Raw genomic sequence first — 22,129 nt, forward strand, 5'->3', positions numbered from 1 at the left:
CAATTAGCCACAGGACCCCCATCACTTGGGCACAGGAGATGAGAGGGTGAACCTGCTGCAGTGTGATCAGCAATCCAGGGAGCACCAGAACCTTGCAGGTTTAAAACAGCCCTGAGACACTGATGGATCTGGTTACTGGGTTGTGCGAAGACTTGTCCCCCCACTAGGAAAGGCACAGCTGAGCTGGCTTAGCTGGGATTAAATGTACACTCTGCAATTAGTGGTACACCCAGCTCCTTCCAGCACTCACAGCCCCATCTGCTGGGAGTCCGGGTATGGAGAGCCCAGAAACCTGCTCTAGTCACAGGGAACCAGGCTCACACCTGATCAAACCCACCCAATCCTAACAATTCAGAGATGCAGAACTCACTCTCCTGTGTTTTGTTTTTTTTTTTTTTTTAGTGCATTCCTGGCCACAGAAAGACACACACTTCTGCCTCGCTGTTGGATGGCATTCAAGCAGCCCTTGCTCTAGGTGGAATTTTAACCCAGCTTCCCTGATGGAAAGCACAGAGAGGAAAATGTGGTTTGACTAGACTTGTTAAAAAAACTAGAAATACACCTCTCCCTTATTTTTAGCATCTGAGGGCTTTTTTCCCCTCTGCTGTTCAAAGAGTGAGAGACAGGCAGAAGAATCTAAAAAGCTGCCAGGAATTAGAAGGTGAACAGGGAAAACTTGAAAAGGAGCAGTTCAACTAAATACACACATTTTCTGTAGAAATAGAAAAGTTCTCCTTAAATACAGCTCCCATTCAGAAATGGAGGGACATATCTGCAGCCCAAATCCTGCAAGTATTTCGCAACTCCACTGCTCCCAGGTCACAGACAACAGAGCAAGAACTACTCCAGCCCACAGAAAGCAGTGGAGGCAGCTCTAGGAAGATCTCAGATGAACAATAAAACTCTAATCTGCTTGAAGAATCCAGTTTAATTTTACCCCCTGTCTTCCACCCTGAAATACAGATAATTTACAACAAATCTGGTTGCACTATAGATATTTTCACAGATCAGCTCCAGCCCATCACCACACATTCTTGCACTGTGCTTTCCCCAAGACACACCAGTAAATATTAGCTCTTAAAAAACACAAACCAGTTTCTGAGCCCTAACAGCACATAGGTATTCTGTAATAAAACTTCTCTTAAACCTTAGTTTTGAGCCTATTAGTAGACCCAAAACTTAACAGCCCCTCTGAGACACGTGCTGTAATTTGCACTACCTTTACATTCTAAGCAAGTTCGATCAGCATTTCCTTAGCACAAGGAATGACTTGTAATTTAAAAAACCCTTCTGATATTGTCACCTATGACACAGCAAGGTCCAGAGGAAGTAAAATGCTCCCCCCTGGGTGAACAAATCCAGCAATCAGCACAGGTTAGAGAATCCAAAATAGTTACAGCTGCTTTAGTAATGCAGAGTTTCAACAGGCTTTAAAAGGAGTCTGAAGGTGTTTGAAGTTCTGTCATGCAGTCTGTTAAACCACATTTAAATCTTCACACGGCCTGATGAAGGTCAGGGTGGGAAGCACCCTGTCACAAGACCACCACATCTTTGTCATCCCTTCCTCCAATGGCTGCAGGATGTAGGTGGCTCAGGACAATCCACAAAAAATGAACTTACAAGAACTATCCCTCAGATAAATGCAACTGAGTCCAAGGTTTCTGTATTGGGCTAAGCAGAACACTGGGAAACCACAGCCCTGTGGATATCCATGGGAATGTGGTTTTGGTGCTGCAGAGCCCCTGGGCTAAAGAACAGCCCCCAGGCACAGTCACCCAGCCCCAGTATTCCTGGGAACTGCTCTCTCCTCATGTGGCTGAAAGGGACACTCCAACTGTTTCAACACTCCCTTTATAGCATAACTTTGCTCTTGGTCTCTCAGGAAAGACCAGCACAGACAACATCCAGAGAGCAGCACATCCAGCAGCCCCATCTCCTAAAACTGTTGCAGTTCTTCACTGTAAAATTACAAAAAGTCCACAGCAAGGCCACCATTTACATTATTTTTAACAACAACAACAGCAAAATTAGAGAGAATTTGCACCCACCTTTTCTTCCAAGGACTTCCTGGGCAGCTCTGAAGAGCTTCTTGCCTTCCACGTCTGCTCCTTTCACAAGTTCTTGAGAACTGGTTAAGGGCTGCCAGTGCTACTCTTCATACAGCTGGGTGATAAGAGCCCCCCAACAAGCCTTTATGGGCTGCAGCTGCAGATCTCCCTGCTCAGGGCTCAGCTTTTCCACTGTCACCAACTCACACCCAACAGCTCGCAAACCACAGGTTTGTGTTGTGCAAGATCCATGTTAAATACACTTTTAACACAAATCAGCCTCCTAGAGAAGAAATATTGCCTTTACTTAATAAGAAACTGTTTCTTTAGGGTTTGCTAGGAAAAGGAGCTGTGAGATCCTAAAAAAAAGTAAAGGTATTAAAAGTATTGAAGTAAATTTAATGTATCTGCTACCTGTAAGTAAGTAGAACAAAGCTGTGTATCAGCTCTAGGTAATTCTGTTCCAAGCCTTTACAGCATGAAGGAAACATCAAGGGAATACATCAGGTTTGGGACAAGGACATCCTATAGCAAAGGTTTGCCCTGGGTTTGAAGCCTGACAGGCAGCAGACCCAGGGTACTCCAGTCACAGAAATCCCAGTTCCAGACTGGTAACATATTTATTGCAAAGCAAGGACAAGCAGAGCTGGGAGCCCAATGGATTGTCTGTTCAACTGGCCCCTGAAGTCACAGAGATCACCACAACCAGGTGTTGATGTGTTTCCTGGCAACCTGACACAAAACTTTCCATCAAAGCCAAGCAGCAGCTCTGGGACAGCAGGGGAGACAATGCTCAGTGCTCAGCCAGCCCCAAATAAAAATACATCAAACCCCCATCAAGCTCCAAAGGAACAAGAGTACCACTGAACTGGCAGCTGCAAATATCAAATATCTGCAATGCTAATGGCACAGTCACATATCAAGGGTAATAGATCTTTATCCTTTGTTGTCCAAGCTCTTTTTTAATAAATCACAGAACCAGGAAGATGCAGGAAGTTTACAGATTGAGCTGCCCTCTTGGAATGGGAACTCTGGAGCTGCTAAAGCATCTTCATAACATCCCAGTGTGCTGCAGTGCCTGCTCACACTCTGCAGTCACACTTGATAAAAAAATTTTCATACAGTACCTCCTGGCAGTGTCACTGTTCTTCCCATAATTAAAACACTTTAAAAATGTCTCTTAAGGCTTTTTCTTCTCTCCAGCTCTCATCCTCCAAAAGGAAGTCTATTGATTTAAGGGAAAACAGTACTTCTTAAGGACACACCCAGCACTTGTTAATTCAAGTTCACTGCTTGGCTTTAAAGTCATTTCTTCCTCTTCTGCTTTAGATCTTTAGTCTTCTTAAATTTCTTCAGTTGCTTGGGTCCTCTCGCTATTTCTAATTTTCTTTTCTTCTCACTGGGAAGCAGAAACAAAATCGCTGTTAAAAGTACACTAGACTGTATTTCAGCTGGGAAATTTTTTTTTGTAAAAGGGGGATGAGTATCTAATACAGAAATGTGGTTGGGAGAAAACACTTTCAATTTCTTGGGTCATTTAAACTCAGTGCTAGAAAAATCACAACCAAGAGCCTGACTTAAGATTTTCTAGTGTCCTCAGAGTCTCTAACCCAAACTGAATCCCAAATGATATTGATTTTTAGCTCATGTCATTGCTTTTCAAGCCGTGTGTCCTAAAGGCAATTCAAGTCAGGCATCTGGAATGTAGAGTGCCCAGAAAAAAAAATTACCACTAATGGTTTTAAGCATACAATTTAGTTCCTGCACTGGATTCTGATTAGAGCAAAGGGGACAGAGCTCTGATCTTTATAAGCACTGGCAAGACTCTCTCATTCCTGGAAGGCTTCTGGAAACTCACAGCTTCCAGCATTCAAGGGAAAAAAAAAAACCAAATAATCAAGAAAGGGTGGAATTGAGATCACATAATTACTTGAGCTGTCAGGCGCCCCAGGAAGGGGAAATAAGCAGACAGGCAAGTCTCAACTATAAATCCCCAAGGAAAAAATGAGAAAAGACTCCATGCTGGGCAAGGCAGAAGAAAGAAGATGGATGAAAAGGAAGGAATTGCAGAAATGCAGATATTTTGCAGGCTTAAGCTCACATTTAAAAGAATTATTCTTTCCTGAATTTGCATTTTCTCCAGTGGCACCTCCACAGGCTCACATCCAGTGTTAGTTCCCAAAGCAAACAGGACAGTCAGGTGGAAAGAGTGACCCAAGGGAGAAATAGGAGCAAGTTCTGAGTATGATCAGGATCAAGACTTAACCAGATCATCAGAAAAAAAGTCAGAATCAGCAAACAAGTTACACGAAGAGAGGACTAAGAGCAAGACAGAACCACTGGATACTAGAGCTCGCAGGGGCTCACACTTTAATTTCTCCAGGAAAACCGGGAATCTTTTAAGGATACTAAGATCAATTTATCTGCATTTAACTCCTAGGCTTCACTCTTTTGGGAAATTATAATAAAGGCAGCAGGAAAGACCAGAGAGATCTCTGGGGGTTATTGCAACTTCCTTAACCTTTTCACGCTGACGACGGAAGCGTTTTGTCCTGCTTTGCTCAGCACCTCGTTCCATTCTTCATCATCCCCCCGGATAATGTATCTAAGAGGGAAAGGTAAAGGAAAATTCAAGTCAAATTGTTAGCACAAAGTGAAAAAAATAAGGTGATTCTGTCATCAGGCACACACAGCTCTGCAAACAAAGCCACCCAACCAGATCAGAACTGGGAAACACACACCAAGCCAGGCTCGCAGTGCCTGCATAGTACAGTTTGTCTGGATCAATCTGGGAAAAACTGAAGACCTACAGCTTTTCTTTTGAAAAGAGAAATTAAAACAATTGCCATTCAAATGAGCTCATGTTCTGTGGCCCTTGTCTGGGTGTTCAAGTACCCTGGAAATTATACAGAGATTTAACCGGGCAAAGCAATCATGGAGCAAAATGGAGTGGGTGCTCTCCATCTCAAATTCTTGGGAGATTTAGAATAGAGGAGGCTTTGTTCATACAAGGCTGAACAATGCTGGACAAAGCCTTTTCAAATCAGACAGCTCTATCTCTTCTATTAGTTTTCTATAACCTGTATTGAAAAGTGTTTAGAATAGATTTTTGTCTCTCTCTTCTCATGGATGAGAACAGAAATCTATTTCTGAGAAAAAAAAAGGGAGCATGGTCCAAAATGACAAATAGGTATGTAACAATGCTAAGAAATGGAATTAAAACTTTTAAAACATTCTGGTTATATTATTTTCCTTGTGTGACTGACTTGCAAGTCACTTCAAATCGCTTCCATTCTTATCCTTTCTTCAAACAAGACAAACCAAGATTCAAAGAATCTTTTTATTCCTTTTCTCCTAGCAGAGATCAATCTAAAGCCAAAACAGACAACTCTCCTGGGATGTCAGTAAACAGGATTTATAAGATAAAAAGTGGGAGGAGAGAGAGAAGGGAGAGAATCAGTGGCACGTGTAACTCCTCTTGGTCCAGAAAGAGAGAAATCTGCTGATACATTGAGTAAAAGAAGCTCTGGTTGGTTTTAGTTTGGGGAAGGGGGGCTGGTTTGTTTGTTTTGGGGTTTTTGGTTTTAGTTTGGCTTTGTTGCTGTTAAAGAAGAGAATATTAAAATTAGCCAGGTACTATTTTCACTGGAGTTGCACACACAGGACAGCAGCCACCAGGATCTGGGTATCCCAGTTTGAGGAAAATAATGACTATTTCTAGGAGCACAGGAAACTGTAAAATTAGAAACAGTCCACAGCCAGGCAGCTTGTTTTATCAGTCCATATTTTACAACTAAATAACTTATATACGTGGAATATAAGATCAAGATCAAGGCTGACACAGAGTAAGAATAATTGATCATTTAAGTGACATGGCCACACAAGACCCCAAAAGTTTTCCTCAGCAGAGCAGTATATTCTTATGTCACCCAGGTAGGATTCTCTTACCCACTGCTAATTCTCATTTATTGATGGTTTGCAACTACAGCCTTGTGCACGAATCCCAGCAAGACACACTAGTGTCCTGGCATCCAACTGGATATCAGGGACTCATACAGATGAATTCTTACTGTGTAAGGTCCATCTCCTTCAGCTTCATCACTTCTTGCTTGTGTTTTTCTTGGAATTCCTTTGCAGCTTCCTCCTACAACAGGACAGCACAGCAGATGCAATAAGTCCGAAGTGCAATAGCAATGGGAGGAAAATGCCTTTCCCACTGAAAAAGGAATATATCCCTTTATAAACAAACATCAGATGATCCTGAAAAGCTTCTCTCTGTTATATAATTGCACTTTTACATTATTTCTTTACATATAATTGTAATTTTCTGTGAAAAATCCACACTGTAGCTTAACAAAGCATGACTCTACAAGCACATAATGCAAACCTGTCAGGTTTTAGCTACCAGGAAATGACAGACAGGATGTGGAATTCTTTCCATCCAAGAAAATTTAGGTTACCATGCTTCTATACTCTAGGGAACTCCATGAAATGTTTACATATCTATCAAGAAGAAAATTTGTAATTACCAAATCATCATTTAAAGATTTCAGCGTTGGCTCCATTACAACATCCTTTGTTGCTGCCATTTGCTCCTCCACAGCTTTTTCCTGGACTGTGTTGAACAGCTGAAAATGAAGTGACCCAACACATGTAAAGACCTGCTGATGTTTCTTTAGGGTTATTGCTTTAAAACAAAGAAATGCTGTCTGTCTCCATTAAACTCTTCTAACTTTGCAAATACAATCAGGCAGTTGTTTTTCCATCCTTCTGAAATAAAAAGCCCAAGGCTGCTTCCCGAGGGCAGGATTATATACAGCTTTTATAAAAAGCATCAATATACAATCAGTCAGCACTCAATGTCATTCACATAAATATAGAGAACTCACAGTTTATTAAGCATCATTTATCACCTCTACAATGACAAATGTCAGGCTGCAGAAGCTTTGCTACTGTATCTTGAACCTTAGAGAGAAAGGAAACCAGAAAACCACATCCAAAACTTTCCAGTTGTCTCACTGGACTTCAAGTCTACATCTGCATAACACTGGAAAACATTTTTTTCCAAGAAAGGTTGAGATGCCACCAGTGCAGTGAACGGTGGTAAACAAACGGCTCAGGCTCAGCTGGCAACATGGATTTTATGCTCAGCACTTCTGTCAGAACATTTCAACATTCAAAACCACAAAACAAGCACTGTTATTTGCGAAAACACTATATACAATCAAGGAATGGTTTGGGTTGGAAGGGACCTTAAGGATCATCTAGTTCCAACCCCCCTGCCAAGGGAGTTTTGATTTATAAATCAAGGCCACAAATACCTGCTTTTTCTACTGGGATTTCCCCATCTTACAAAAAAGTGTACAGTCAATTACTGGGGACTTGTTTAAGATGCACAGTTCTGATTCAGCTTTCCATTAGTGCCATACTTTCTGTTAGTGTTGGAATTCCACTGTGGTCCAATAAAACCAAATCAAAGCTGTACCTGGACTACTTTGCGGATGATCCTGTTGAAGAGGCCCATCAACTGACTGCTGGGCAGTTCCACCTCCTTTTCCAGCTGGTCCAGAGATTTATGCTGGAGGCCAATCCCTAGAAAAAGGGCCTAAGGAAATGACATGTTATAGAAGCTTTAAGAGCAAATACAAACACATATTCCCCACTACAGTCCCTGTGTTTTCCCAAGTCCTGGCTCTGTTCCAGCCATACCCACCGACTGTGCAGCAGAGAGGGAGATATCCCCCAGCTGGTTGAGGAAAAACATCCTGGCAATGGTAGGAACCATGTCCATGATGAGGTGATAGTCCACCATGTTGCGGGAGTACATCTCCAACCTCTTCAGGTCGTAGGGGATGAAAACTGATTCCAGCTCAGCACGGCTGATGGCTGAGGGGCACAGCAAAAACACAGCACAGGTGTTAAATAAAAACACAGCCCAGACTGTTCTTCAGAGCTACCCAGGATCTCAGTGTTTAACACTTTATTTTTCCTATTATTGAGAAAGGCCAAAAGCCACCCCACAGGTTCCCCTCCCAGCACAATTCAGAATTCAGTAACACTGCTACCCAGGCTGGCTTGGTTAATCCAAGTCTTTTCAGGCAGACATACATCCATATGAAAAACACTGCAACTGTCAAAACAGACCAGTATATCGACTTAAATATGCCAGAGACTGAAAACAGTGAAGGCTGAGAAACACAGTTTGCCCAGTCTTTAACTACATACACTGGTTTTGCCGGTTCTCTTGTAGCAGCAACCAAAACTCTCTCACCAAAGAGACAACTAAAACCCACAAGACACAGATTACCAAGTTCTCTCCTCTGTTAAGGATATTGAGAAAGCAGAAACTTGCTTTTAAGCCAGAAGTGGGTGTTAGAAGTACCTTGTCTGGCCCCTTTTGTTAGTGCTTGCTTTTGGAAAGAGCATCACATTCCAATTGCCAAATTCCTGATGACAGTGCTCTTCCTGAGAAGCAAGTTGCTCTGCCTGTTGCTGTTCAAGGCTTCTGTTTTAGTTCCATACTGGATCTAGCAGGTGTCAGTCTCCATCTGTGCTCTGTCATGCATTTAGCTGTCACAGTCAGGAGCCCTCTAATTTAATGTTACTTAAATCTTAGATCAAAAAATGTAAGGGGGGAAAAAAACACTCCACAAAAAACCCCAGCAAAAACCCCATCACTACCTGTTTTCAGTGGCAAAAAATGCTGGTTTAGCTTTTAATTAGAAACAGAAGCATTTTTCTGGATCATAGGAACACTGTGACCCAGGGTACTCACGTGGTTGTGGCTGCTGTTTGATATTTTTGTTCTGCAGAATATTCAATGCCAACGAGGGAGAGAATGTGCTGAACTGGTAGGAAAGCAGGGAAAGGAACCGCCTCCTAAAATCTACAGCACAGGACGATACAATAAATTACCTCTGTGGACCTCTACGATAAATATCCCAGAGAATTCTTCTGGAGTTAGGTCAAAGTTACCTTTCCAGAAGGCAGTAAGCCAAGGCTCCTGTTCAGAGTCCTCTTCATTCAGCATCTTCAGCATGATGCAGGAATGCTCCCCAGTCAGGTCATTCTAATAAATAAGATACAATTCTATGATTCTGTGATGTATTTCCCACCATCCCCATGAACCTTTTGCACTCTGTGCTCAGCTGAGGAAGGCAAATATCTTCTAAATCAGCAACAACAACAAACATATCAACTGCTACTGATCACCACTATCTAATGGAAAACCTATGAACTGCTAGAATTTGGTAAATCTCAGTTATTTTAACAATAACCCACATTAATTTTAATTAATAATTAAAAAACTGCACCTCTGCTCTGAATCTTAAAGTGAAAACTACTTAAGAGCCCCACATTCACAATCCTAAAAACTTTATTCCTTTAGTTAACTAGACAGGCCTAAAGAACAAAAATGAACATAAACCAAACCCTAAAAGTAGCGTCAGAAAACATTCCTGCCCCAATCACATCTCACAGAAGGTAATGGAAAGATGCCCAGGGACTTCAGTAGGGCTGGATTTTCACTCAGAAACAGTGTGGTACTTACTGGTGTCTGCCTCAAATAAACTGGCACAAATCCAGCACGTTTCCAAAACCTGGGAAAAGAGGAAACACTCCGAGAATTATAGAGCTGTTGATTGTACAGTAATACTTCTGGTTAAATGCAATTTATCTACTGTACAAGGACAACTAGTGAGTCTCTGAAACATCCCACCAACTAGTGAAAATGAACACTGAAAGCAGTAACAACCATCAAACTGAGGTTCTACCTCAAAGAAGTGAAAAATGATGACTGCAATACCAAAAAAATCAACAAACTTTCAAAGACAGACATGATATCAGTTATTGTATTTCACATGCCTCCTTTAAAAACAGGCAGATGGGGTTTGGACCAATAATACTGTTGCAAAATGTGGAATACGTAAAAATTTTCTTAAGAAAGGATGTTCTTTAATGTTTCATATTTCAAAGCCTAATCGACGAGAAGGGAGACTTCAATGACACACTTAACATCTATCAAACTCCTAAGGGATTTTATATAAAACTATGTGGTAAGATGGAGCTAAAACTTGAGAAATATTAATAAATTATTTACTGCTGCAGTGACTCAGCTTCTCCATGGTAAGAAAAGCAAGAAGCAGCTGCAGTTGCTGGCGAAAAGCATTTACATTAGTCAGGAAACAAACAACTAACTTTGAAGTCAGCAGGTCACAGGAATTAGTGTTTAACTTCTTCCTACTTATTACAGGCTGTTCTTATATCTATAGCCTGGAAAAATTGAGCAGTTAAAGCTCATTATCTGTTTAGAAGGGTCACAGAGGCAACCAAGAAGGGAATGAGTTTGCCCTCAGAAGGAGTCTGAGGAAAAACTACCTGGAATGATGCACTTAGGATCAGTTCTATTGTACATCACAGAAAGGTCTTACAGGAGAAGTTGGCTTGGAGCTGTTCCAGTTTCAGAAACTGAGGTAAAGAGAATATCCAAGGGCTAAAGCATCTGCATCTATATAATATACATTATTATATTTGTGATTTACATAGTTGTATTTTTGCATTGGATGTAATTAAGAAATAGAACAAAGTCTTACTTGAGCAATCTCGGTGTCAGGCCATAAGACACACCGAGATAGTCCAGGTTCTCAGCTTGTCTCTCACTCAGTTTGAGAAGCAAAGGAGGCAAATCTTTGCGAGGTGTCACAACCTCTTCTAACAAACCAACAGTCTGAAAAAGAAAGTGGAAATAGGTTAGCAGCAATCCTCACAGAAACCTGCAAATTAAAGCTCTTATTCTGTATAAAAATTAAATGTCCTCCTTACAGAGAGGAATCATTATGGAGACTTACAGTGAAAACTACACATCTTAGCACAACAGAAAACAAAAAATGTACTAAGTTCCATACCTCACTGCTTACAGTTGCAATTTCTTTTGGTTTTTGAATTGTTTCTTCTTCCAAACATGGGAATTTGCCTTCATAGTACATCTGCAGCAAGGTCAGAGCTCTGCTGCCATAGCCCATCTGTGGAGCAGGAACAAACAGCAACGTAAGCAAAAACATGGCTCTAGCTTTTAAGACAGAGCAACAACATTCTCCCCTCAAAACCCATTAACAATCAGTGCAGACAACACTCAGTCACTGCAAAATGTACTTTGTTTTTTGCTGTTTTGCAGCTCCATGGAGAAGGACATGACAGAAAAGTACTTTACCCCCTGATAATCCGGGTGGACCGCAATGCGAACAACGCGCCCGCCGGAGAGGCCCCCGAAATCCGGATCTTGGAACTACACAAAGACAAAAAAGTCAGTTTAAAGAACACAGATGGGTACTCTGGGAATAAGAAATAGTGCTGAAAGTATATTTGGGGTGAGGACACAGTCAAATTACTCACCTGCTCTGAAATGGTCCAGGGAATAAGATCACCAGAGGCTTTCTTTCCCCTCGAGAGGCTGTTCATGATGGACTGGCGGGAGATCTCTCCCTCCAAGCACACCTGCCAGGGAAGGCCAAAACCAATTAACAGAGAAAAAATGTCTTCTCCTACAGCCACTCAACTACATAAGAATCCAAGTTTATACTCAGATGCTCTCTCACCTGAACAACAGCAAGTACTTCTGGTAGTGAATTCTGGGTTGGTGGAACGGGTGGCAAAAGGCAAAAAAGATGGTGGGCAGGTGCATCAGAGAGCATCTGGAGGTCATTGGGCGAGTTCTGGTGGGTAAAGATATCAGAGAGTTGAAAAAATATTTAGAGAATCATTGACTATCCTGAGTTGGAAGGGACTCACAAGGATCATCGAGTCCAGTTCCTGGTCTTGCACAGGACAACCCCAAGAATCACATCATGTGTCTGAGAGTGTTGTCCAAATGCTTATTCCATGAGAAGGGCTTCAAAGTCCAGTGTAATGGTAGTAGTATGCTACTAGTATGTACTACCAGTACAATGCTGATGGATGGGAAAGATCCCAGGGCAACTCATGGCTGTCACACTATCAGACAGCATCTGCTTTTCTCAAGTGAAACCTCTTGCTCTAATATGTATGAAGCTGAATTTTCTATTTTTATACAGCTCCTTGCCTCTTTAATTACCAAATCTTAATTTTTGTTTTAAGCCTCAGATTTTTAATACTCAGTACTTCAGTACTTATGGACTTCACCCCTCACATTTACTAGTCACCCATGGTCTTGAAACCTTGAGATGCATTATTCCTCTTTTCAGTAGTACAGTGGTGCTACTCTTTTGGTTAACTTGAGGCTCCTAGAACACGGTAAAAAGAACTGCAAAAGAGGTTCATCACTGACAAGCTTCTAGACTCATCTAGAATTTAGCCTCCAGAATTTCTCAAGACAAAAATATTCCAGTAAATCCAGTATGTTCAGCCAAGACCAAAGCAGAGATCTCGGAGAAAGGATATAGCAAGAAGCAACAGAAGCTGTTCAGAAATCTCAGTGAGAACAATTAGGTTGGCATAACAAGCACTGCTCCCCCCACAAAATTCCCCAGCTGAAATTTTGATAGAAGCAGCACAAACTCTACCTTGTAGTGTGAAGCCACATAGAGGGCCATCAGTCTCTGCAGAAAAACTTCTGATGCTCTGTGGTAACAAAAGAGTGTGTCTCTATTTACATAGTATCTAAGCACAGGGGTTAAGGAAACAACCTCCTTGGGAACAGGGAAAAAGCTTCTCGGTTTATTTTCAATATTGGGGCTACATGCTGGCCTGTGCTTTTTATCTACAAGAATGAATGACATTGAGCAGTGTTTGTAGCTTTCACACCTTTCATCTGTAAAGCCAAAGCTTTTATAACTCCAATAAGGACTTCCCTTCATGCAACCCTTTCTTAGGATTGTCTCTGGAGTAAAACTGGAGTTGGGTAATGTCCTGGTAAAATACACACCACCAGTGCCATAAGGCAGTGGTAAGAGCTTAACTCCAGAAGTGTGGTCTTAATAAAAAGATGATATGCTAAAATTATCACACTAGCCAGAGAACCAACTATTAATGAGCTTAAAAAAGCCTCCTTCACCAGAAAGCAGTATATTTTGGTCAGGGCACAACATCTGAATAAGGATACAGGTCACATGTCTCGGGCAGTGGGCAGCCAGAGATGATCCTGGTGATGTTGAGACAGTCCAAACACAGCAGGTCATTGAGCCACTTCTCAACTGGGTCCCCAGGGGCGTATCTGATGGACTCGTGGAGGGAGACCTCGTGTAAGGTACGAGCTGCAAACAGATGGCAGAGAACATGTACTGTTGGAAGTTACAGCTGGCAAAGAATCCAGTAAGATCCATGTCCTTTCAAGGGCTCCCAGATTAGAAAATTTTTAATCACGTAGCTTTCATCTCTTGAAAGCTTTTCATCCGAAAATCATGAGGGGAAAAACAGAGGAGAGTTCCTGTATTTTCTGCTTCCCTCCAGTTGCAAAGCACATGGATACATGGGATACTCACAGGGCCACATGGCACAGCCCAGAACTGTCCTACCTGAGGTGAGCTTGGCCGTGGCTGTGGATTTGTTCTCCGCTGTCATGGTCACCTGGGTCTGGGCACTCTGCTGGCGAAGCTGCTGGATGAGCTTCAGCGACAGAGAGCGACCTGTGCCCTCATACCTGGAAAGCAGGACACAAAATTCTGAAGCAAAGAACCAAAGAGCAATCCTGATTCACAGGGAAGCTCCAGCATGGACCCAGACTGCCACCCAGAGCCATGTGCTGCTTTGGGGACTGTCAGGGCCCCAGCCACCTGCGAGAATCGCTGCCTTCTGATGTTCTTGAGAGTGCAGGACCCTGGTAACTTTATAAGCCTTGCCAAAGTGGAAGGAAAATGTCCTTCTTCCCTCTCTAACTGCAGAATCCTGCTTATATATTTGCTCCTTGTGGCAGAGCAGAAGTGCAAGTCCACAGTGGAAGCAGCAAGTACTGACTCGTTATTGTACCAGTATGTAATAAAACAAGTACTGTAGATAATAATCCACTGTCACAACTGCTTCCCCAGGCACACAGTTGCTGCTCAAACCTTACCCATTGATTGTAGAGGCCATGAAAACCAGGTAAGGGCCCAGCAGGTTTTTCACCAGGGGTAGAGGAATGGCAGCAGCTTCATCAATCACCACCAGTTCAGCCTGCCCCAGTTTCATGGAGTCAGCAGGGTGTATGTACTGCAAGGAAAGAGAAGATACTGTCACTGCCAACAGCAGCATTCCCTCTCCTGGAATTAGGGAAACGTCAGAGTTGGTAAAGTTGGAGCCCTGAAAAGCTGTTTGCTGTCCTTGTTCCCCACAGCCACCAAGCCAGAGACTGAGACATGAAAAAAATCCAGTCAGGACAGGGTTTATGCTACCCTAGTAAAGACTGGGTCTTTTATTTAGCACATTTCCACACAAATTTATCTGCAGAGATGATGAAAATAGAGGAAATCTAATCACTAAAAACATATGCTTTTCCTTCACTGTTCCTTTCACCCTTCTTTGCTTTTATTTCAGCTCCCACAAGGGAGCTTTGTAATCTACAAGTTATTCCCAGAAAGAAAGAAGGTATTTTGTGAAAGTCACTCATCCAAAGGTTTTGCCTTAAAGCAAAATCCTTTAGGACAGTTACACAATCACAGAAAATGAACATGCTTAAAATCAAAACAATTACAGTGTTGGAAAAACCAACGGTTAGGAATAAAAAGTAGGAAGGCAAGAGATCAGTTACCTGGATGGTCTGTCTGTGCTCCTTGAACACATTCACTCTGACTACTGCCTTGTTAAACTCTGGATTTAAAGACTGAACAATCTCATAGTCCAGATGTTCCTGAAAGAAAACACTGTTAAAGCCAAGATCTAAGAAAAATATCATTTACCATCATCATCAAAATAAGCTCACTAAGAGGACACTGTTCTTTCACATTCTAGTTAAAAATTCTTATAAAAGGTTCAGAGGCCTGAGAATTGAGAAATTATTTACTAATGTTATCAACTGCTTCACATAGAAACTGATTTACTCCACTTAGAGAAGGAAACATAACTCCCCTATAATTCATTTTTTGCAGAACATTACAAAAAAAGCTGGTAGCAAAAATAAGTAAAACAATCACAGATGAGATGCAAAACTTACTAAACAGGAACACTATGAAAGTATTGTAAAATAGTCTGCTCCCCTTACCTGATACTGTAGTGCATCAAAGCCTTTAAATATGAACTCAAAAAGAGTGTGAAGGTTATCAGGGCTTGGAGACGTGACAAAGATATTGGAGTAACTGCAGAGAAAAATAAAACAAGAGTTTAACTATTTTCCCAACAAATTTTAAATACAGATTCTAAATAGGATGTTTTCTTTATCTCTTTCTTTATGAGAGGTTGATTTTACGTAATAACCAAAATAAAGCAGATTTCTGTAGACAATCATCTCAATTTATGTGCAATTATTCTGAGTATGTGAGTATGTATGAGACTGTGATTTTCTTATTACTATAAAATATAAAAACTTGAACAACAGTGTACACAGCAATCAAAACATAAAGGAATAAAACTGAGAGATTTAGGACTGGAGATGACAAATATATTCAGAGCCTGTCATCTTTTTTTTTTTTCAATTAATGGACGCAGATAAAGCCTGGGAGATTGAAGGGGGATCACCTACCCAAAAGCTACTGCTCCAGCAATAGCCAGGCCCAAAGCTGCAGATTTGCCACGTCCCCTGGCTGCTGTTAAAGCCACAGTGCTGCGGAGAGTCTTCTCGGAAATGGCTTCGATAAACTTCAGAACTGCTTTTGCCTGAGGATTATGAAAAATAAGAGCAAACAGAAATCAGCTGTGTTTAAATTGCATTACTTGGAATTAAACTGCATAACTGGTTTACTGGCATTAATGGCAATTACTGTCACATTACTGTGACCTGTCAAGCACAGAGTATTTTGGATTTAAGCCCCACACCAACCTGATCCAGGGTTTTACAGCCATCCACCAGAACTCCCACGGGCTGGGTGTCCTGCAAACTCTCCTTCAGCTCCCTCAGCTCCAAGTCCTGTGGCCGGAGTCTGTCTTCCTACAAGCACAGGATTGACCAGAACAGGATGAGTAAAGGACATTTCAGCACAATTATACCTTTGTGAGGTCTTCTGTGAGGTAGAAAAGGAGATACAAAAGAAAATGTTACCACAAGAAAAATATAATCCCTACAAACACAAAAATTTATATGGACAGACAGATATTTAACAGTTCAATTTTCAGGCATCTTCAGAAGAATGGTTACACAGAGAGATGTGTCCTGGCTTCCCCAAGCTTGCAGGAAAAAAGAAAAGGATTTTTCAGTAGATGTTAAGAAGAAGAGACCAAGCAAAAAATTTCTCAATAATTTAATTAACTTTTCAGTCTTCAGGCTGTACCAAAAGTGTATGATCTTTGTTATACTTGTGCATATTGCAATGTAGGGGGAAAAACTATTGCAGCAGCAATAGATCATTTTTCAAAACCACTATCATGATTTTCGAAGCCAAACAATAAACCTGGACACAAACACAGTCAACTTAAGATGGGAATGAATTCTGATTTTCCTTACTGTCACTCAAAATTCCAAAGGCACTACTTTACCCATCCCACAGATAAGCATCTGTGCTTCTGTCAGTATTGTTCTAATGATAAAGGAGAATTGTTTTGTTTTGTTTTTTAAAACTAGTGGCCTATTAAAATGTTTTTACATCTCTGACAGAGCCCATGTTGGTATTTCTTGTGCCACATGACACAGTTCAAAAGGTAAAAGTTTTCTGTTTAAAACTGGTTCCATTTTACTGTAGCTTTACACCTGAAAATGATAAAAGGATACACTTCCAACAATGCAAGTATGTGTGGATTATATTCTGGGAATGTTTCCCAAGATTCAGAAATTCAGAATTCAGAAATTGAAACTACCAGTTTCCAGTTGCATCCTAAGCTTGTAATGTACTTATTTCCAAAGTATTTTCACACTCTCCAAATGTCAAAAGGTCTTTTTATTTGTCTCATCCCAACTGTCCATCAGCCTGAAATTTCTATGTACTTCTGAAACAGCAATCACAATTAAGCCTCACCTCACATGGAAAACAGCAACACAAGAAAATCAATAAATATGGGAAAGCACCAAAAAAAACCCCAAAAACCCTCAAAAAACTAACCAACCAAACAAAAAAGCTGTGACAATAAAAAAACCAAGAAGGAAAGAATATATATCTCCCAGTGCTCCACCCACACCAGATGTCATTTTTGCAGAACATTCTACTTCCTCTCTGCAAGCCCATTATATTTGATATAAATCAGGGTGAAAGGAAAAATTCTTCGTCTTTAAATCTTAAACATATCATGGGCCAGCTCAAGACTGATTTGTCCCAAGAGGAAGGGGTGACATCCCTCACTGACCTGGGACTGTGGAGGGACAGGAGTGATGTTTGCAATGTGACTGGAGATGGGCAGGATGTTCAGCTGGTCATCAATCACCAGGCAGTTCTTGCAGGAGGCCAGAGACAGGATGAACCTGAGCAGGAAAGCAAAGGCAGCGCAGTAAAAACTCCACTTTTTGGTAATTGTTTCAAACTCTTTTCTAAACAAAGACAATTACAGGTACTTAGAGCTGAGCTCCAAGTTCACCAAAGCAGCCAAAAAACCCTGTTCCAGTGCAAACCTATAAGATGCTTTCCTATTAGGAATACATGATGTTCCTCATGCTTTTCTGGGCCAGATAGCCCAGACCCTTTCCACTCTCAGTAACTCACCTCTCATTAAACCTTCCCACCACATCCTGGTGTGCCTCTGTTCTGTATCGAGAGTGAACATCCTGAAACAGAGAGAAGACATCCCTCTGGAGAAGGAACAGCACTGACAGTGACATCTGCAAGACTGTGACTCCTGGTATAATCCATCTTTTCCACTCTTGTGGATCATAGCCTCCCTTTCCATCCACAGCACGCCCCAGACAGAATCCTGATTTCCTGTTTGCTGTGACACACCCACATTTTCCAAATACTTGTTAAAAATGGACTTTTACTACCAATACTTTTATTTATTCTGGCCTGACTTAAAGGTCAGCTCTACCAGAATTTATCAAACACCTTGGGGATGCAAAGAAACAACATTCTATCACTTTAATTCACCCACTGCTTAGTAACAGAAACAGCTCCTGCTCTAGGTGTAAGTATATTCAGTGTGAATATAATTCCTATCTGGAAATACATAGTAGTTGTGGAGCTGATCTCACAAAGCAACAGGTCACAAAACACTCAAAAGACCTGTTTTTTTTAACTTAAGTTGCTGATACATGGGCAGATAGAATAAATACTTTTCAAAACTATTGTGGAACTAAAGAACACAGTTACATTTGTGAATGGCAGGTGTTTCTTCCTTGCAATTCCTTCCTTCCCAGCAGCATTTCAAGGCAGAAATGCCTGAGCATAAGACATTCAGTCAGAGGTGACTGAAAGACCACAAAGGGAGATCAGAGCCCATAATAAAAGCAATAAACAACCACTTGGCATCATCACAATGCAAAGAAAACAGACACATCATGTAGAACGTGCCATGGTCATTGTGTACAGCTGCTTCAGGGAGTTCATTGTTCTCAGGAGAATCACCACAATTCCACCACCTTCCACTGTTTCAACAGTTCTGGCCAACAGGTTTGGAGTCAGGGCTTCAAAATCCTAGGGAATAAATAACATTTCAAAGTTGCCTGGAGTTCATCAGTCCTACTGGAAGGCAGAGAAAGCCTAAAAATATTATTTAATTCACACTTAACATTTGCATTAACAAATGTCCTGTTAAAACTTCTACCACCTAGGCCGCCTCACCCTCACAGAACTTGTAAAATTGGAGTAACAAAGCAACAAATACTATTCCTGCAAAATTTAAATTAATCAATACCAGAGCAATGTCCTTTTTGAGTCCAAAGTCGAAGTCCTCACCTGAAGGACACACATTCCAAAGGTGTTCCCAAGAATCTTGTGGGTTTCATTGTAGTAACAGTAGCGAATGTTTGTGGCTGCTATGAACAGCTCAAAGGGATCATCATCCTTTATGTTTAAAGTGCCACTCTTAATCTTCTTCTGGAGTTGCCTCATCCTCTTCTTCCTGTGGCTGGAGGACCAAATCACACAGAAGTTTTCTTGGAAAAAGGTTAAGTTCAAGTCCCACTGGAAGTCAGAGCCCAGTCCTGAATATTACTGAGGTTAAAAAGGTGAGGGACAGATTGGTCCAGGGCAACAGATTAAAGTTAGAGTTACAGAAAGAAATCAGAGGTACCAAGTGCTGGTGCCAAGTGTATTATGAAGCCAAATTTAGTTTTGGATAAGGAAACACACGAGGTTTCTCTTACCTGCTGAAGCCCAGTTCCTTTTTGTAACACCACAGGACGGAGGGCCTGGCCTTCACCGTGGCTTTGGACAGCATGTGATGCAGGATCACCACCTGTCAGAAACAGAAACGCTCATGAACAAAATCAAAGAGCAAAATATCTGTCCATATTTTATTTTATAGCTATGTTTTCTACTGTGCAAAACAAGGATCCTGTGATGTGTTGGGAAGACAACCTTCCTTTTCACACAGTCCTGTGTGTCTGTGCCTTCTCCAGGGCTGCATGACATTGATTTATGCCCAGTTTTCCTTAGCTTTCTTTGGCAGAACTGCTAAAAACTGCTCTGACAGAAGGAGATTATTCCAGGCTAAATACAGTTCCTAGTATTTGTATCTTACAATGGATTTTCCACGGAATATTTTAGTATTTCAGTGAAAACACTGAACACAACCAGACTTCGGATATGCCCTGACAGACCTTACCCATCCACCTTACCAGTAAATTAATGACAACTTTCTTGTACTGCCACCTGATCAACTCCTTATTTTCCAAGTTTTTTTGTAACTAAGTTACAAATCCCCTGGAGGATGTGGCACCTGGGGACACGGGTTGGTGGTGGGCATGGCAGTGCTGAGGGAATGGTTGGATTCAGTGACCTCAGAGGTCTTTTCCAGCCTGAACAATTTTATGATTCTATGACCTGACTTATCCTAAAACATCACGTGTTTGCCGTGCTGTTCTTCCCTCTCCCCCATGAAAAACACAAGCCTAGTCTCCGAAATGAAGCTAGACTGGCAATCACGTTCTTGTATACAACGCTACCAAGTGGGTTCATCTGCAAGACCATTGAGTACATAAAGCACGTTTTGAGCCCAAAAACATCGCGTCTCACAGCAGAGCTGAGACAGGGAAGAAAGCTCCAGCCGGCCAGAAAATGAAAGATACTTTCCCCCAGCTTAAAGTAAATAAATGAATAAACAAACAAATAAATGATTTACCTGTCCTGGTTCCTGCTGGCCAGAAAATTAAATATACCTTCCCCCAGTTTAAAGTAGGTAAGTAAATAAATAAATAAATAGATCCCATTTGCCTGTCCTGGATGCTCATGAGCTTTCTCAGACCGATGTCTAGGGGCAGGGTCTCTAAAACCCGTTTCTAACCCCCGCGCGTGATGCTGGCGGGTTTAACCCCCGCTGCAGGAGGGAGAAGCCTGTGCCGGGGGATTAGGGAACCCCCGGTTCGGTATCACGCCCCACCCTCCCGGTAACTCCGGGCAGCGTTACCTGGTCCTTGCCGCGGTCTCCCACCACCACGAACAGGCTGCGCTGCCGCTCGGCCACGCCGTTCTCGATGAGCACGCGGATGCGGTTGTCCACCTTTCGGCGCTGCATGGCTGCGGGCCTCCCTGAGCCTCCCCCGGCTCCCGATCCCGGTCCCGATCCCGGTCCCGATCCCGGTCCCGACCCCGGTTTCGCTCCCGCTCCCGGCGCTCCCAACGCACCACGTGGGAGCCACGTGTGACAGAGCGCGGGCGCCGCGCGCCGCGGGAGGACCCCGGGGCTGCCCGCGCCGTTCGCCTGCGCCGCACACCCACACAAACATCTCTAGTTCTTTTTTAAAGTATAATAATTTAAGGTAATTTTCCCCTCGGGAAAGCCGCAGCGGAGTTGAGGAAGCACACACACTGGAACTACGCGCACCCCTGTGGCCAACCGGCTCCCAACAGCCCTCACAGACATAGACCAGCCCTCACCTCTCACAGCTATTTTTGGGTTATTTCCGTGGGGTTTGTGTTACTCGCTGTAAAAAGGGGATGAAACCAAACTCCAGCCGCAATGGCAACACCCATTTTATTTTTTAAATCTCTTGTTCTACAGGAATCTTGCTTGCAAACCCTAAAGACCATGTTCCTCTGATTTTATAAAGGTATTTCTTTTCCACCCACTACAGTCCTACGTGAGCCAGACACTGAGTCTGGGTGGCCTTTGGGACTGCAGAGAGGAAAACCAAAAAATATATACATAAAAGGGCATCTGGACACAGTTTTCCCATGGAAACATGACCACAGAAAACAAAACACACATACAGAAACTAATAAACCTTTAGGATACATAACTATCTGATACCAAACCATGAAACCCCCCAAAATGTTATTTTGCTCCTCAATAAATCTAGGTAGAGCTTATAACGCTTAAGCTCTACTGTTTAATAAAACCGTCTCATTAGTTTTACAGTTTTCTATATAAAATCCCAAGTTGCAAAACTGTGGAGCTTCAACGAAAAAATGATCAACCTGACTTGAAATTTCAGCGACTTTTCAGAAACATGACATTGATTCTTAAACTGACAGTAAAACTATTCCTAACCTTTCAATACCAAAGTTGAGCCGAGCTATTTGCATAGATATATTTATTCTTAGCTTTTAATACTGCCAAAATTTGGTTTTTAACTCGAACATTTGAACAATGAAGCATTTAAAACCAGGTAACATCATAGGAAAATTTTGTTTAATACCACTGGGTGTATTTTGGGGATATTTGTTTTAAAATATAACAAAAATATGATAAAACTACTGAATTAATCATAATAAAGGCTTAGAATAGGTTTTTTTTTTTAGGTGAACCCAGACAGACCCTGTCACTGAGACAAAATCACCAATGAAGTGTAGCAAGACAATTCCTGAACGTACAGGTACGAAATATTTGCTTGAAAGGACATAAAACATTTAAATAGATTTATTTTTCAAGTGTTTACATAAGCCATGGACCAATTGGTTTCC

The 22,129-nt window shown here is 41.8% G+C and overlaps 1 protein-coding gene across 1 annotated transcript; it reads right to left on the bottom strand.

Annotated features, from left to right (window-relative positions):
• Positions 1-2,967: 2,967 nt before the first annotated feature.
• Positions 2,968-20,808, bottom strand: NAT10 (N-acetyltransferase 10). The gene is made up of 28 exons (XM_008922795.4): positions 20,634-20,808; positions 19,372-19,463; positions 18,962-19,133; positions 18,578-18,700; positions 17,777-17,838; positions 17,424-17,538; positions 15,970-16,077; positions 15,673-15,806; positions 15,196-15,289; positions 14,746-14,844; positions 14,071-14,207; positions 13,535-13,659; positions 13,123-13,273; positions 12,584-12,680; positions 11,642-11,758; positions 11,439-11,540; positions 11,257-11,331; positions 10,952-11,068; positions 10,640-10,773; positions 9,598-9,646; positions 9,024-9,117; positions 8,824-8,934; positions 7,762-7,934; positions 7,534-7,653; positions 6,578-6,676; positions 6,119-6,192; positions 4,570-4,653; positions 2,968-3,447 (listed from the first exon to the last, which is right to left on the bottom strand). Exons 1-28 carry the CDS (start codon positions 20,739-20,741, stop codon positions 3,354-3,356), a joined length of 3,060 nt encoding a protein of 1,019 aa, XP_008921043.2. The 5' UTR covers positions 20,742-20,808; the 3' UTR covers positions 2,968-3,353.
• Positions 20,809-22,129: the final 1,321 nt, after the last annotated feature.

The sequence above is a fragment of the Manacus vitellinus genome, unplaced genomic scaffold (assembly GCF_001715985.3).
Source record: "Manacus vitellinus isolate BGI_N305 unplaced genomic scaffold, ASM171598v3 scaffold_57_pilon, whole genome shotgun sequence".
In the NCBI taxonomy this organism is placed as follows: domain Eukaryota; kingdom Metazoa; phylum Chordata; class Aves; order Passeriformes; family Pipridae; genus Manacus; species Manacus vitellinus.